This window comes from Nuphar pumila, chromosome 16 (assembly GCF_984573655.1).
Source record: "Nuphar pumila chromosome 16, dmNupPumi1.hap1.1, whole genome shotgun sequence".
In the NCBI taxonomy this organism is placed as follows: domain Eukaryota; kingdom Viridiplantae; phylum Streptophyta; class Magnoliopsida; order Nymphaeales; family Nymphaeaceae; genus Nuphar; species Nuphar pumila.
Genome location: NC_143264.1, coordinates 3,808,786 through 3,826,084, shown reverse-complemented (window position 1 = coordinate 3,826,084; position 17,299 = coordinate 3,808,786). Strand labels below are relative to the sequence as shown.

The following is a 17,299-nucleotide window of genomic DNA, read 5'->3' as shown; positions in this document are numbered from 1 at the left end:
CCCCTTCGTTTTTGTTCTTTTTTAACGCATCGTTTCATTTTTATGCCCATATGTTTTCCCCTTTCCATAAACGAAACCCTCTCTCTCTCTCTCTCTCTCTCTCTCTCTTTGTCTCTTCTGAAAACCCCTAGGAGTGCCAGATGAACTCCTCCTCGCCGGAATCCTCTTGCCGTGACAGGGTGCCTCTTCAGCCAACGACGTTTGCGACACTTGCAACAACATCTTCTCACCTACCGTCATCCACCGCGTCACCTCTTGTTCGTCGAACCCTTTATCGCCTCTTCCCTTTTGCCTAAAATCCGTGGAAACTCGACATCCCTTTTCGATGGGTTGTTACTACCGATTGTTTTGGCCACTAACAGAAACCTTGATCGTAGAAGGCACATTGTCCGCATTGCACAAAGTGTTTCAGTTGCATTGGTTATCCTCCACGACGCCAGACGATATCTTCCTCCCATCGGACGTCATTTTTAAAGCATTTGGAAGCCGACATCAATAGCGTCTCTATTTGTTCCTCTCAACGACTTTATTGATCAACCACTCCATGCAACATCGATTCTCTTTGATAGGTGGATTTGTTTCATTCTTAACAATCATGCGTCATCAGAAAACAGCCTCCGCACAAGGTACCCCTCCATCTACACCACAAGCACATCATGGATTTTCTCTCAGACTACTCAGAAATCCTCTTTTATATGATACTTTTGGATCGATTTCTGCACTTCCTATTTTACGAGGCTGAAATATTCTGTTTCACCTATTTTCTCGTTATAAAATCAGAGAATTATTTAGAGGCATTTCACACCTTTTTGACGCTGATGCAGACCCTCTTCATTATCCTTTGTTGATCTATTTGTTTTACACAAATTTACAAATTGATCATGGAACTGAATTTCTTTCATCTCTTGTTCGCGATGTTGAACTTGAGTTTGATTCTAAACTTCTTGGACAGATCTTAAATATTTCACCTTCAGAAACTCTTTTCAATACTATTGAACTTAATGATGGAAGAATTTTTGAACAAATTCTTCTTCCCGGTGCACCTCATTGTCCTCCTTTCGAAAATACCAATCTTCAAACTCGCGCTCGCATTGCTGGATGAATTCTTGCCCATAATGTTATACCTAAAACTGGATCTTTTGATTACTACTCCACATATCTCTCTACGACTCTTTACATCTTATTTGGAAATATTTGGGTAAATTGGGCCAACGTGTATTTTACTACTTTGTGGAAACAAAAACCTTTTCTTGTGTATGAATGTCTTCTTACTCGTATTTTCAGATATTTCAAAGTACCCCTAACCAATGAAAAATATATTGAACAAAAGGAGTTTTTTAATCAAACTATTTTTAAACGTATGAAAATCAAATATCTGCCTCCTTTAAACTTTGATCAAACTGAACCATTTGAACCATCTCCCTCTGAACCCTCACCATCTCCTGTGACACCTTCATCTCAAGCAAAACGAAAGAAATTCTCTACTAGTCAAGACAATAATAAAATTTTGCAGAGAATGGAAGCTTTGGAGCTGTATCAACACACTTTTCGTGAAGATGTGACTCAACAACTTTCTTCAATTCAGAAAGATATTGTTGAACTCAAGGAGATGATCAAGCAACACTTCTCTTGAACTTTGTTTACTATCATTACTGAACTTTGATACTTTCTGGGTTGTAATATTTTGAACTTGAATTTGCAGTTTTTTCTTATGCTATATCTGCACTTACTCTTTTTTATTATGACAAAGGAGGAGAAAAAGATAGAACTTGCATGAGAAATTATGAGAAAAAGACACATGGATGGAAACACATGGATGAAAATTATTGGAGAAAAAGAACATGCCACATGGAAATTGCATATTGCATCATGACATGAAAATTGCATCATGTGAAAACATTGAAAATTGCATTATGTGAAAGGCATTGAAAATTGCATTCTTGAAAAAGTTTTAGAAATGCATGAAGTAATGATGGAAATGCAAAATAATCAATATGTGATATATATGCTTTGATTGTGCTAACTTCTTATGTTTTGCAGCATATTGATAGGGAGAGTAAAATCTCCATCTATGCATCTAAATGCTCCATCTTTGATTAGTTTGTCATCATCACAAAGGGGGGGATTGTTACGACAATGAAGCCGTACATGATACTTCAAGTACAAGGTTTTTATGATGAACAAGTGAATCAACTGCATTTCAGCTAAGGCATTGAAGAAAAACGACAAGAATTGAAGAATTCGATGAAGAATCTTTGAAGACTAGCGTGCAAATGTAAAAATCATTAAAAGTCTTAGATTCTTGTAAGAGCCTTACTTAGAGTGCATATTTCGAGTGCATTTTACCTAAAAAGTCTTTAGAAATACTTTTCTAAAAGAACCCTTCATAAAAATCTTTTTAGAAAACTCTTTATTTAATTTTTCATGTTTATAAGTCGACCAATAGACTCACCAACCGACTAATCCTTTCACGCCAAATTTTCTAAGCAAAATGTCATTTTGTCAAATTAGTCGACCAAAGGTTTTATCAGTCGACCGGACAGAACATGTATTTTCAGAAAAAATTAGCAGCAGTCGACTTAAAGATTTTTCAGTCTACTGATGATATTATCAGTCGACTAATTTTTTCTCTAGTCAACTAAGTTTCAAAACTTCAGAATTTTAAACGGCTTGATAAACACATTAGTCGACCGACGATAACTGTCAGTCTACTAATAGTTAATTATCAGTCGACTAACTACTGTTCCAGTCGACTAATTTTGTTGTTTTTTCTGAAACTTTTAAAAGCCGTGTCTTTTCATTTTTCAAACGTTTTGATCGTTCAAAATGGACAGTTTTGACACCCTTTCATAACCTCAACGTATGGAATCTTTCAACTATAAATATGAGTGCATTCCACACTCAAAAAGCAATATAATCCAATCGAATTACATTGAATTACTCTTCGCTTTTCATTCATATTCATTTTCTCACTCACATGATATTTTTCACTTTAGTTTTTCACTCAAATTCCTTTGAGAGATAGTGAATTCGTGAGTTGAGTATTTCAACAACCTCAAAAGCCAATTGCATCTCATTTGCATTTATAAGAAAGGCTCATAGGTTGTTTGTAAGTTGTTACTTATTTCATTTTTCTTTAAAAGGAAAGGACTCCTTGGCTTAAAGGAGTTGTTTGCTTTCAGTAGGTTTGTTACTGAAAGTGGAACCAGATTTGGTCTGTGTATGATCTTGTAGTTAAACAAGGTTGATAGTGAAAATCTCAAACTAGTTTTGCTTGGGGACTGGATGTAGGTCGGGAAAGACCAAACTAGGATAAATTCTTGTGTTCTTTGTGTGATTGCTTTGTGTATCTCAAAATAGGCAAAATTCCAAAGACGTTATTTACAAGCACTATTCACCCCTCCTCTAGTGCTCGTTGCCTCGATCCTATAACACTTTCAAAAAGTGCCACCTAATATGCAACTCTGTGAGTGATGGTTCACTCCGACAAACTACGCAAATGACCACTATTTAATATTAATCTTCACTGTCGTATAAAAAACAAGTACATCATTGAAGCATTCATAATCTACTCTTGACTTTGAATCTGCCCAAACATATTCACAACATATCTATTTTCATCCAGTTGCATTGCACTAAAGAAACCTGGGTCATTGCTTGATTTCTTCTGTAAGTAATCAACTAAGGAACATATTTCTTATTTCTTCATGTTATCTGTCATCTTCCTTATTAAATGGTTTCTTAGATCCATAGGTGTGAATGAAACATTCTCGCGACCACAATCTATATGCACGCACAAATTGTATGTTTTCCTTGGTGCAATGTCGGCACTATCAGTTATTTCAATAATTGCAGTATGCGCTTCAGTTACTTTACTATGTGACCTTAACATAGGACTTATATGTGAAGCTGCTAATTCATGGTTATGATCACTGATTAAAGTACGAGGTACATATTTTCCATTCAGAAGTCTTCTTATCACCATTCTCACTGGACAACCACATCTTTAATCCGGTTTGTTTCTTGTTGGATTTTTACTTGACTTCTTCCAACCTTTCTTAAAACAAACATATGTCTTTCTCACCACAACATCCTGTGCATTTTTTTGACCAAGAACACCTTCTAACACTGAATCCAAGTTTTAAGGCATAATCATTGTACTATCATATACATTCTCAATGCCTGCACCTTTATCAAGTATACTATCATGATCGTCTACCTTATTATCAAATTGCATTTCTTCTGCTGAAAGATTCAAGTCAAAAGTGAATTCAATGTATGCACCCTTCTTATCATGTGCATCATTAGTGTACATGTTCACTTCTTCGGGTGCGTCATTAGTACAAATGTTCACTTCTCCATAATTTTTCACTGATTGAGATACCTCATCTTCACTGCAACCAGATGATAAGCTCACCACTGTCATAAGCAAGATATCAATTTGCGTTAGCCAATGCATACGTTTACTACGATTTACTCAAGATGCATATAACAACAAATATAAATTAATTAAGCAAGTCAAAGAAACGATTGAATGAATCACAGTATAAAAGCAACAATGATTTGTTATTTGCTTATAGTATGCATCGAGTTGTCATTTACCATGCCAATGAAAGAAACAATTTAACAGATATGTATTGATGGTAGTAATTCATGTGACAACGATTTAATTATATATATGATGCTGTGAAGCGATTTCAATAGAAATCGCTAAAATGAACAACGATTTTTACACACAAATCACCATCACAAGTGTGCAACAATGTATTTCTGCACGCACACGTTTTTAAATCATACTACAAATATCTTATAAATTGATACTAGAAAACACATAATATCTTACAAATCGATATACATATCACATAATATATTACAAATCAATATGATAATTCAACATAATGGCTTACAAATTGACACTATAAAACACATGATATCTTACAAATTGATATACATATCACATAATATATTACAAATCAATACTAAAATTCAACATAATCTCTTACAAATCAATATTAACAAACAATACAATATCTCACAAATCGGTATATGTTACTACAACTGTGATTTGCGTTACATTGTATATACTGAGTGAATGGACGATACTGGATGGGGTAGAGGCCTTTCCTCGCTTCTGTAAACAAGCATTCTTGTCAGCAGGTCCCACAACCCTACAAATATCTTTAATTTTCCAACCGTAAAAAATACATCCACCTGCAATAACAAAACAATGCCTTAATGGCACTCATGACGACATACGTTCTTTACAATAGTATGATGACATGGAAAGGTACTCACGATGCCTTAATGGCACTTGTTGGAATGTTTGTGCGTCATTGCTTTTTTTCATACTACCTAATAAAAATGAAGAAGAAGAGAAGACTGTAAAAAGAGATGGCCGACAAATGCCCCTATGACGACCACCAATGATCGAACCAGTCAATCGATTTATAGTTATCTCCACGAGGTAGGAACAAACTCAAGAATGTTTTGTAACACAAGGCACGAACAAGAAGGCGACTATGTATTGTAACACAAGCTAAAAACCAAGGCGAGAACCTAAACTCTGAACGACGACAAAGGGTGCTCCAACGACAACAGACTATGGCAAAGGGTGCTCCGACGACATCAGACGTCGACAGTAAATGGTGCGTCAACAAAAGGAGCTCATGTTACAGCAGATGGTGCATCGTCAAAGGGTGATCCGTTGGCAACATAAGAGTTTACTGCTTAGGGCAAAAATGAAACGTTTAGACTTTTTGAAGACTTAAGATCAGAACTCCCTTTTCTTGATAGAGGACATTTTTGTCATTTTCTTGAACCACCGTTTCATTTCGAGAATGGTGGGAAAGGGGTACTTAAGTCTTTGCAACTGCACCAAACTCTGATGCTAAGTGATGCCGACACACACAAGGATACAAGCCCCACATGCTTATATATGTGGCGCTAATTTGGACCCCGAACACGCAAACAAACCGTCTTTCAGGGAGAACGCACAACACCCTCCCTGCATTGAGGGGTTCAGATAAGAGATAAATGAAGGCTGTCATGCTATTAGATTAACTAAGTTTTGGAGCGAAGCAGAGGTGCATACCATCCAAAAACTTGTTGAAGCCTTTGAGACGGCGATACATTACCATCATAAGCCTTCAGATCAATCTTCTGGCTTATGGGGAACCCATTCATGTTAACCTTCAAAATCAGAGAATCCTCCACCTTCTTCTCAAGCTTCATTGAGGAGGAGGTGGCACCATATTGTCTACTTGGGATGGGTTTAGTGGACTTGAGATTGGTGCATCCATTTGCATTTACACATTAACATAAAAAGAATATAATAAGATTATATAGGCAGCACACAGAAAGATACACATTAATATCAGATTCATGATACTAAGATTAGGTACATAATAATAGTTGGCTTGTAGAAAGTTATGCATTTGATTACCATTGCTTATATTTAAAATTTAGAAAAGGAGAATAATAATTGATTTTGATTCACCTTCATGACTTGAAAAAACCTATTTTGATGTCTGAAAAACATGATAAAAAACATGATTCCTATCAAATAAATTGTGTTAAGTACATCTACAAGGTCTAATTGAAAAGATGCAACCTACAACTATGATCTCTAGTAGGGGAGAGTAAGTGCTCCCACAACACCGTTGCATTATATATATATATAAAAGAAGGATCGTCCAACCAAAGGATGGTCCAAAGTCTATAACTGATGATAATCTACGTCGTTCCTTCTCCAAAGATCGAGTTTTTCATTGATCAAACTTTACATATTGGATTTTGTTTTGGATTATGATTTTTTGATGTTTAGATGCGTGTTTTAAAGCACTAAAACTCATTGGCCCACAATACTTTGCATTGTAAAATTTTAAATGCATTGTGAGCCGACCATTAATTTTCACATTTCGAAAAACAGGGCTATCTGTCTTAAAGTCTTCATGTAAAACATATTTCTTATTAAATAAATTATGAAGAATAAATATATGAGGTCTGATCGATGAGATGCTCAAGCATTGGAGAAGGTGTGCCTTTCTATCGTCATTGGTTGTAGATTTTTAACCTTCCTTTGGTTGGATGGTCTCCCTTTTCTCTCTCTCTCTCTCTCTCTCTCTATATATATATATATATATATATATATATATATATATATATTAGTAATGAATACATGTGCAAGCGTGACATCATCCATGGATACATGTGTGAGCATGATGGCATGCTCACATGCATCTATGTCCAACGTGGATGGAAATGGATGCATGTGTGTGCATGCAATCGTCGATGTCATGAGAGAGAGAGAAAGAGAGCCATGTAACATTTAAGAAAGTAAATCTTCCCTTTTAATGAAAATTTGGGAAACATGCAACTAGAATTTAAGTAAGCTACATGTCCGAGAGAGGCGTAAACGATATACCTTAATTTGGTTTGCCGTTATCAGATGTGCACCTTTATTTTTCCATGCTACAGTGATTTAGCGACGGTCCAAGACTGCACTAAAGAATTGACGTGCCTTTTATTCTTTTGCACACAACTCTTTTAGTGGCAGTCTATGACCATCGCTAAAACATTGTTTAGCGTTAAAAAAAAGGAAGGGCGTGAAGCATGTGTTTCATGACTGATAACTCAGACCAAATTAAGGTTTGACGTTACTCTTGTCCCCTGCAGGTTTATTTAATATGCATCACAGTCATTGGATCTCAAAAGATCAATGCCAATCAAAAGAAAGTAGGTGCTCCATGAACAACTTATCATTACTATATATATATATATATATATATATATATATATATATATATATATATATATATATATATATATATATATATATATATATATAATGGACGCCCAATGTGCGCTCATGTTAAAAAGACCTTTTAGTTTGAAGCGCTGCTAAAGGTCAGAACGAAAAATTAGACATGGCGCTTCAAAAGTGCTGCTAAAGGTAATTTACCTTTAGTGGTGTTTTGAAGCATCGCTAAAGGTCTGGGCAGAAAATAGACCTTTAGTGGCGCTTCAAAAGGATCTCTAAAGGCTCTTTTTTAAGAGAACGGGTGTGATGGGGGCTATTCAGTCAGGCACCTACCACTTTTTACATATAGGAATTCAATATACTAATGTCCACCAGTTCTCATGCGTGGAGCGATTGAACCCCACAGTTGTTCGATTCAAAAAGTTGTTCTGGAGACAGTAACCCTAATCTCTCTCTATATATATTCTCTAACGAAGCCCTAATCTCCTCTCTCTCAAGCCTTCCGCCCTCCCCGACTCCCCGCGAGCCCACTGTGGTGATCACACTCTCTCCACCGCTCCGGCCCTGTCCGCGCGACTCCACGGCCAGGCAGGCCCACTCTCTCGAATCTTTCCCGCGAGTCGCGAGTCTCGCGACCTGATGTTTGATTCATCCTGATCTCTCTCTCTCTCTTCTCTTTTTTTTCATTATTTTGGTTTTTTATTTGACATGATTAAAACACACAGCTCCTCCTTGCCCCTCTCCGTTTTCTATATCTTTTATTTTTCTCCTGATGTTGTTTCCGTCCTACTCTCCCCATAAACTGCTCCCGAGAAACCTTTTTTTTTTATACATCTCTATTTTTTTTTTCATAGTGGGTAATCTAGATGCAGTGACATTTTAATTAGTACATTACTTGCATTGCTTATGGCTGATTTAAAGGTACGTAGCTAAGCTGAAATTCTTATGTAGAAAACGTATCTTTGTTTTCTTTTAGCTCATTTCATTTGATTTGCTTATTGCCATCCAGCCGATTCAAGCTATCGCATAAAAAAAAATTCTGCTCTTTCGAGATCTAAAAAACGAGCATTATGAGTGCTTTTGTTTGTCAGTGATTGCTGTTAAGATGGGGTGTTTCATTTTTTCAGATTATATGCATGTATGCTTGATATATTCAATTCAGATAGCTAGGAAAAATTATAGGTTGTGCGTCCTCCAGGTAAGACGGTCGCTGCAACTCCTAAAGATATCCTGACAGTAACCATAAATTTTTTAAAGCGCATCACTGTAATAATCTTAGAATACAAATAGGACTTACCATTCCCTGCAAGACCATAAACAAAATATAGGACAAACTTATTTTGTTCGATGGCACCTATAATCTCCTCAAAAGTATATCTTTGTTAATCGTTTAGTGCTTGACAACAAACCTTTTGCTCATCCAAAACATCAATATTAATATCATTAAATATACTACATTAAAAAATATCTTCCGCAGTTATACTCTGCACAGTAGATGGAAGATCATAATATGATAAACCTTGATTTAAATTGTATGCATGTTTGTATCTGTGGTCTCCTTGTAGTTATCTCTTGATTTTTTTCCTTTTCTTCAAATTCCTTAATCTTACATCATTCCTCCCGGTTTTGAGTTCTTTTCCTCTTAATGTCCTCTATTCTTTGCTTTCTTCACTTTTTGGAGTTATCATTACTCTTGATTTCAAAGAAATCGTTTTTTTTAGGATGCACTTAAATTGTTTGAGGGAAAACCTCAACCAACTTCTATGATTGCTTTAAAGGTTTTCTTAACGGTTTTTACTTCTCCCCTTGAATATTTTATTACTCAAATGACACTTCTCATTCGCTTCATAAAAAAAAATGGTGAAGAAGGAAAAGTGTGGGGAAAGCAAGAACTCGAGGTTCCTACCTTTTTTCCCCTTTTCCTAACAAAATTCACCTTGTTTTCTCCTCACTTCTATTTCTCCAATTCTCCATTTTATGTTTCAGACAAATTTCCGAAAACACTCAGGTTTATTGTTTCTGTGATCATTTATTTATTTATTTACTTTGATTAGGTGTTTGGGCAGCATGCAGTATCCCAAGTTGAAACCGTGCCTGCTGCAGTCGCTAATCGCTGATCATCTTCTCGAAGAGAACACACCACTCTCTGATCCTTCGAGGCTCTCAACTATCATTTCCTCCATCAAATTGCATGGCCTTCTATTGGAGCATTTTGATGGTTCACCCGATCAGAAACTTGAGAGTGAGTGGCGATCTGCCATCAATTCATGGATTGATGGTTTGATCTCGCTGTGTTTAAGCAAAAAGGTACTACCACCTTGTTAATTCTTGTTTTAAATATTTCCCTTTTGATTTCCAAAGGAGTGAATCAAGACAGGAGTTGGTTTTGATAGAAAGTTTATTCTTTTCCCTTGTGGTGACTCAAAGAATGTGTTAATTCTGTTGCTCTGGGTGCTTTGGTTTGAGATTATCACTATGATTGTTTAATGGTGTTTGCTCATGCTTTTATAAAGTTTTTTGGTATTATGGTGACTCAAAGAAATGTGATAATATTTTGCTCTTGATGGTTTTGATTTTGAGTTGTTCAGTGTGAAGATCCTCCTTTTTTTTTTGCCTTTGATCATGTAGCCGGACAAGTGCTGGGTTGGCGTCAGCTTGCTGGGTGTAACTTGCCAAGAGTGTAGTGCAAGCCTGTTTCTCACATCTTATTCATCCTGGTTCGAAAAGCTTCTCTTACTGCTCAAGGTTTCATTCATGAACTTGACTGTTTATATTTCTCTTACCTGTCCAATTTTTTGCTATGTAAATATTAATCTCTATCAGCTTATGTAGTATATATTTCCACAATATGACAAATAATTGAGTGAATTTGATTCACATGGCTAAGCACAATCATGCCAGAATGGCGGGTTGAACATGATTTTTGGGTGGTTCTGCTCCATACCATTTACAACTAGATGATGGGCTTAAAGTGTTCTAAGTTAAAGCCTGAAGGACATTGCATGTTTGATAGATACCCTGTGTGTCTATCCTTTGCTGCATGGCTTAAGCCAACACACACTATCCTTGGTGGGCAGCAGAGTACTCTGGAGGTTTACACCGGAGCTGGTGAAATAGGGCCACAACAAATGTGGCACCTCTTGGCCAATTAGGGGACGTTTATATAACAGTGGTTTCTCCTTATAAAAAAAGTCAATTACGACTAGACACATAAAAATGTTTGTCTTACTCTCTTTCATCTATTTTCCCTTGCCTTGTTTGTGAATTTAATAAGGTTTGTAATGCTCAGACAGTCATGCATCTAGGCTCATAGATTTGAGTCAAAAGAGGGAAATTTTGATATATTGTGACATCATGTTTGATGTAATATTTTACTTTGCTGCAATGGCACCATTCAGCTTTGCTTTTCGTTTGAATATGTTCTTCGTACCTTCAAAAGAGATATGTAGAAGCAGGAAAAATTTGTTTCTCTTTCATTGCTATATCCATGTATGTGTATATGGCATAGATATCACTTATATTTTGAGAAACTATCTTGATATTATTTTGATATAGTGAGAAGGCACTGCTATAGCTATACTATAATGATATCATCACTACAGTTTCATAACTTGTTTCTTTTTTAATTTACTGTCTTTTATATTTTTTTACCTTCTTTTTACATTTCTTTGTAGAAATAACACTTATGAACTTATTTTATGCTATCGTTTTTTTAATTTTTCATTTTTAAATGCAAAAGGTTATGCTAGTTTTTCTAAGATTTTATAGAAAATCCTATAATATCTTCAGAAATTGCTTCACCATTGTTGTGACCAGTGTCACTGATATATTGAAAATATTGTGATATTATCGGCTATTTCAAGGTAGTCGATAATATCCGGAGTATATCACAATATTTTTAATCTCGTGATAATATCATTACAGAAAGGGAAGGAAGGAAGGACAAGAAAGAAGGAAAAGAAAAGAAGAAAGGGAAGAAAGGAAGGATAGGAAAGAATGAATATAAAAAAGGAATGGAGGGGAAGAAGGAAAAGAAAAAAAGGAAGTAAAGGAAAAGAAGGAAGAGAAGAAGGGAAGGGATGGAAAGGAAAGAAGGAAAGAAAAAGAAGAAAGGGAAGAAATGAAGGAAGGAAAGGAAAGAGGAGAAGAAAAGGTGCTCCAAAGATATGATCCCATCCTCATATACCCTCATAGTAAAATGACAATCTATCTCAATATGCTTGGCCCTCTCGTGGAACTCTCGATCCTTTATAATGTGAATGACACTCATATTGTTACAATACAAGGAGGTTCTTCCACAATGAAACACCTAACTCTCCCCAAAGCCACCTTATCCAAATAATATCAGTTGTAACTAAGCCATAACTCTATAGTCTACCTCAATTGTGGGTAAAGCAACTCATTGATGCTTTTTGCTCTTCCAAGAAATCAAAGTGCTTCCAAGAATAACACAAAACCTTAAAGTAGAGAGGTGGTCTCGAGTGAATCCCCTATAGTCTGCATCTCAAATGTTTCTAAGGTTTGTGGAGGATGATGACAAGAACATTCCAAAATGCATAGTATCTCTCACATATCTAATAATCCTGAAAACAACAAGGTGAACCAATGTGGTTGAGCTCATACATTGACTGACAACATGTACATAAATGATATCAGACTTGGATATAGTCAAGTATATCGAACTCTCAACTAATTACTTGTATATCATTGGGTGTTCTAGCTCCTCTCTATTTGTAGCCCTTAACCTCATAGTTGCTTCCATAGGAGAGGTAACTTTCTTAGAATTATCTGCTACTAGCCTTGCTTTCTCAACAAGATCAGTTGTATACTTATGCGGGGATAAGTAAAGTCCCCCTTGAGTATGCAACTGCCAAGGCAAGGAAATATTTCAAATTTCTAAGGTCTTTCATTTTAATGATATTAGCTATCCTCGGCGTCTACTTTTTGCACATCATCTCCTGTAATCACCATAGGAGTAATATACACTTGCCATGAGATAAAGAGGATACAAACAAAGCGGGATCATAATAGCTTTGGTCAAGGCCGAAAGATCTAACCACAATGTTGAACTTCTCAAACCACATGCATGGTGCTTGTTTGAGCCCATACAAGGCTCTCTTCCATCCGCATACTCTGCCTTTAGAATCTGAGTACCACCAAGACATCAAACTGTTTGAGAATGCCAAAAAAACTGACTTCAATTCTTATGCTCAACAACACTATTTGTTCTGGTGTATGGAGACAAGACTTTTGGTGTATGATACTATTTTTAACAAGAATTTATTATAGTTCATTACTTATACTCTGCCTTTAGAATCTGAGTACCACCAAGACATCAAACTGTTTGAGAATGCCAAAAAAACTGACTTCAATTCTTATGCTCAACAACACTATTTGTTCTGGTGTATGGAGACAAGACTTTTGGTGTATGATACTATTTTTAACAAGAATTTATTATAGTTCATTACTTATGTATTCTCTCCCTGAATTTGAGTGAAAATCTTAAATTGAGGTAAAAAATTGAGTTTTAATCATAGCATAAAATTGTTTTAGAATGCCAAAAAACTCACTTTTATTTTTTATAAAGTAAATCCATGCATATTTTGTGCAGTCATCTATGAAGGGTACAAAATACGAGAATCCACCTTTTGACAAAACTGGTTAGAGCTGCTAAATATCAGAGTATACAAGATCAAAAACATGCAATGACTCCACACTACTACCATCAAAAGGTAATGCATGACATTTGGCTAATTAGCAACTCTCACACTCCTTCATAGATTTAAACACTATAACTCTTGACTCATCAACGTACCAAATGCACTAAAGTCAGGAGTTGAGAAACATGGCCGTGGCATCTATGCCAAAGGACTGAAGGATCTAGCACAACAACACCACAACAAAAAATATGTGGAAACAGACTCTTCAGTCGAGTCAAGCAATACAATCAACCCCTTCTATGCTTAGTCCCACTCCTCCTCCCTAACTACCGTCAACACAACCATCAAGTGAAAATACATCACATTATAACGTATCATCTAACTTTTTGATATTAAATTCAACGCAATAGATGGAACATGGTATACTTTTGTAACCTTTAGTTGGTTCTTAATGTTAGAAGACAAATTTATGGTCCAACTTTTGATACTGACCTGATGTCTCCATTAGTTATGTGAAAGGATCCATGACGATGCTTATAGTTGTCTAAGGCAGACTCATTGGCAGTCATGTGACATGACACCCCTGAATCTATTAACTAACTTGGACAAGGACTAGGTATGCTTGCAGGTGCAGAGGAAGTGGATGCAAATGAATGAGCGAGGAGCTGCTAAATTTGCTTTAGTATTTGAGTCTATATAAAGGAGTCAGAAGCCTGGGCTGCACTTATTATTGATACTGTCGGTGGTTAAGTTGCAAACTACAAGTGTATTTACCGTTGAAGTCCTAAACTTTTTCTTCAAGTTAGGAAATGCAATCTCCATATGCCTCATTTTTTTATAATAGTGGCATCGCATTGTACCCATGTCCCAACGAGACGAGCCACTCTAGTGCGTATGTTACTCACCTTGAATATGTGTTTGCTTTGCTGCCACAAGTACAATATCATCTACAGATTTAGCTTCAAAAGACTTGATTTTAGTCTCTTTTGCAATTAGCTTGCTCAACATCTGAGTGAATGTAGGGAACTCAGCTCTATGTAACATCACATACTTAGTCCTATCAAACATAGTTTTCAAGGTCATCAGAAACTCGATAACTCTCGACTTTTTCTTTCTATGCACTGGGCAATTCTTGCATTCATCACATCTAGTGCAAGGGGGATCTGAATCCATAAGTGCTATCACATCCCAAATTTGCTGCATTTGTGAATAAAAGCTTTGCACAGTCTTACTTTCCTATTTGAGCCCTCTAAGATCTTGAACCTGCTGGTACTCTCTTGCCTAGTTGTTTTGTTGGTATACTGGAGCTAGAAAGTTCTAAGCATATGTGGCTTTCTCAAACTTGGCCTGGTTAACTGCTGAGCATCCTTGACCCTAACAACCATGCCATAATCTTTGCATATTTTACATCTATTCCCCTGCCTTTTCATCATATCAAACCACGCTGTCCACCTTTTTTGTCACACCCCAATTAATGGTGACATTGCTGCCCAACTCAGCCCGACACATCAAATTGGTCATCAACACCTCTATAGGATTTCAAACGCTACCCGAGAGGCTGAAAGCAATCACAGATAGATGTTAAGCTGAAAGGAATTTAAAACACAGAAATCCCTGAAATTTCTAACTACGACCCCTATAGAACCTGCCCGAGAATCATCACATCTAACCAGCTCCAAACATCAAATCAATGCCTTTATCATGATTCTAGGTGAAAGCAGCCTAAATAGATCCAATCTAGGGCAGAAAATAACTTGGAAATAATCCAGGATTTAAGATTTTGTGAATCAGACCCTATTTGTCAGAAAAGTTCCAAAAAACCATGAAAAATCACGACTTCTTGTAGAGAACTCCAAATTGCACGAAATTGTTTGTGAAATCTTGTCCTCTGTAGCTCTTTTAGTTACAAATGAAAAAGATTCCCAATAACCTATCTCTACCTTAGGCATTCCATTAATGGCTGATGTCAGCTATGCACTGTATCACACTAAAAAATTGTTGCTTCTAGATGATCTCCATTCATGAACTGCTGCAATGGAAGGAAGAACACTGATATGCAGGAGTTCAGCATGTTTCTTGTTACTCTTCAAACAAAAGCTATATTACATAAGGCTGTCCTCCTCTTCATTAGGGTTCAATCTACAATAATTTCCATGCCTAAACTACGGTCGATAATCATATATATTGATAGGACTATGAGTAACACCTGCATGCATATTTACATCTTTGTACATGAACAAAGCTAGTATTTTCAACAATGTAGCACATCCAACTAATGATCTACTATTTTTGCACGAGGTTCACAATCACCAATTTGATGGTTCCACTGATAACAATTGTTATGATGTAATATCGCAAACATTTATCTAAATAATATAATAAAATAAATGTGAACTTTGTTCTGCCTGCTTGGAATATTAAGCTTCTGGGTGTCCTCAAGAAAAAAAGGTGGGGGTGGGGGGGGGGGGACAAAAACCTTGTTTTATATGTCCATACTATCTTGAATGATGTTATTATGAATGCGTTGCATTGATTCTTTTTGGCTTAATATCTGTCCCTTTTACATGTTATTTGAGAAAGTTGTTTGGTAATGATATTTTTTGTCTTGCTATGCAGCCTCAGTCAGACTCTCATTTTATCAAAGTGGCTTCTTGTGCAGCATTATCAGACCTACTTACGAGGTTCTTATTTATCTTGCTTGTTATATGCCACTGCACTTGTCCTCATTTTGTGGTATCAATGATGTGATATATCCGTCAGTCAATATTTATTTTGTATTGTTTTGGAGGTGTGCTTTCATTCATAATCTTTTTGTAATGTTTGCACATTTTTTATGTGTTCTACTATTTATTTCTTTTACTAATTTTGCTTTTCTTCTCCCACTATGCAAGCAGGCTTTTAGCCCTGGTTGGACTTGATTCCAAGGCCACATAATCATGATACTGAGTCTCCATGGTCTGTTTATCATGCTTACTCTTTTTATACAACTGGCAAGAAACCTCACAGAAATCTGCTCTGAAGTATAGAAGAGTGTACTTGTCAGTTATGACTAGAGAGGAGTCATTAAGCTGAAAGTTATGCACCGTTTTTCCTTCTTTTATAGCGAGAGAATGTGAAAGTACATTTGGTACATTTGCTTCCTCTTTAATACATATTGTTATGCTTGTTATGAACTTATTGATGAAGGGAAATGCACGAAGGCCTTTATCATTACATGTTCTTTTCTGAGTAAAACCTTCATGATGCACTGGAACAAATCTTGAGGCCAAAATCTGGACGGCATAGTAAATGACCAACTCTTAGATACTTAAATCCAAAATCATACCAGAGAATCAGAGATAAAGCACCAGAGCTACGGAATATCCAACTTTTTCTTGGATCTAACATTTGCTTTTGTGTTAATGGAAAAACAGAAGAGGGAACATTTGGTTTTGTTCAATCCAAAAAATGATACTAACTTGATGTGAATGGAAAGAAAAATTGTTGCGCTCGACATTTATGGATTGTTTTTAAATTATATAATTATTACTGCTTGGAATCCAACAAAATATTGTTTTTTGGAATTTACTGATTTTCAATGGGCGTTTCTTAATACATAAAAAAGTGCACATGCCAACATATAAGAACATATGTCGTACATATGTACAAAATGAGTCATGGTACATTTAGTATCAAACATGCTTCACATCCAGAAATTTAGATGAACTGATTATTTTTACAGTTGCAATTTGATTGTTTTAGTACTTACAAGTTTCTGCTCCTTGGTACTATATTTGTGGTATGTGCATCTACACTATCCTTTGTGTGTATGTAGGAATATAGTTCCTTATTGTTGTTGATTCCCTTCGCTAATCAATTGGTTCAGGACTTGGTTCTGACA

The 17,299-nt window shown here is 36.1% G+C and overlaps 1 protein-coding gene across 1 annotated transcript; it reads left to right on the top strand.

Moving 5' to 3' along the window:
- Positions 1-8,302: 8,302 nt before the first annotated feature.
- LOC149812702 (uncharacterized) lies at positions 8,303-17,276 on the top strand. Its single transcript, XM_089991917.1, has 4 exons — positions 8,303-8,400; positions 9,814-10,066; positions 10,388-10,504; positions 16,036-17,276. Coding segments are annotated over exons 1-4 (504 nt in total). The 5' UTR covers positions 8,303-8,398; the 3' UTR covers positions 16,168-17,276.
- The last annotated feature ends 23 nt before the right edge of the window (positions 17,277-17,299 follow it).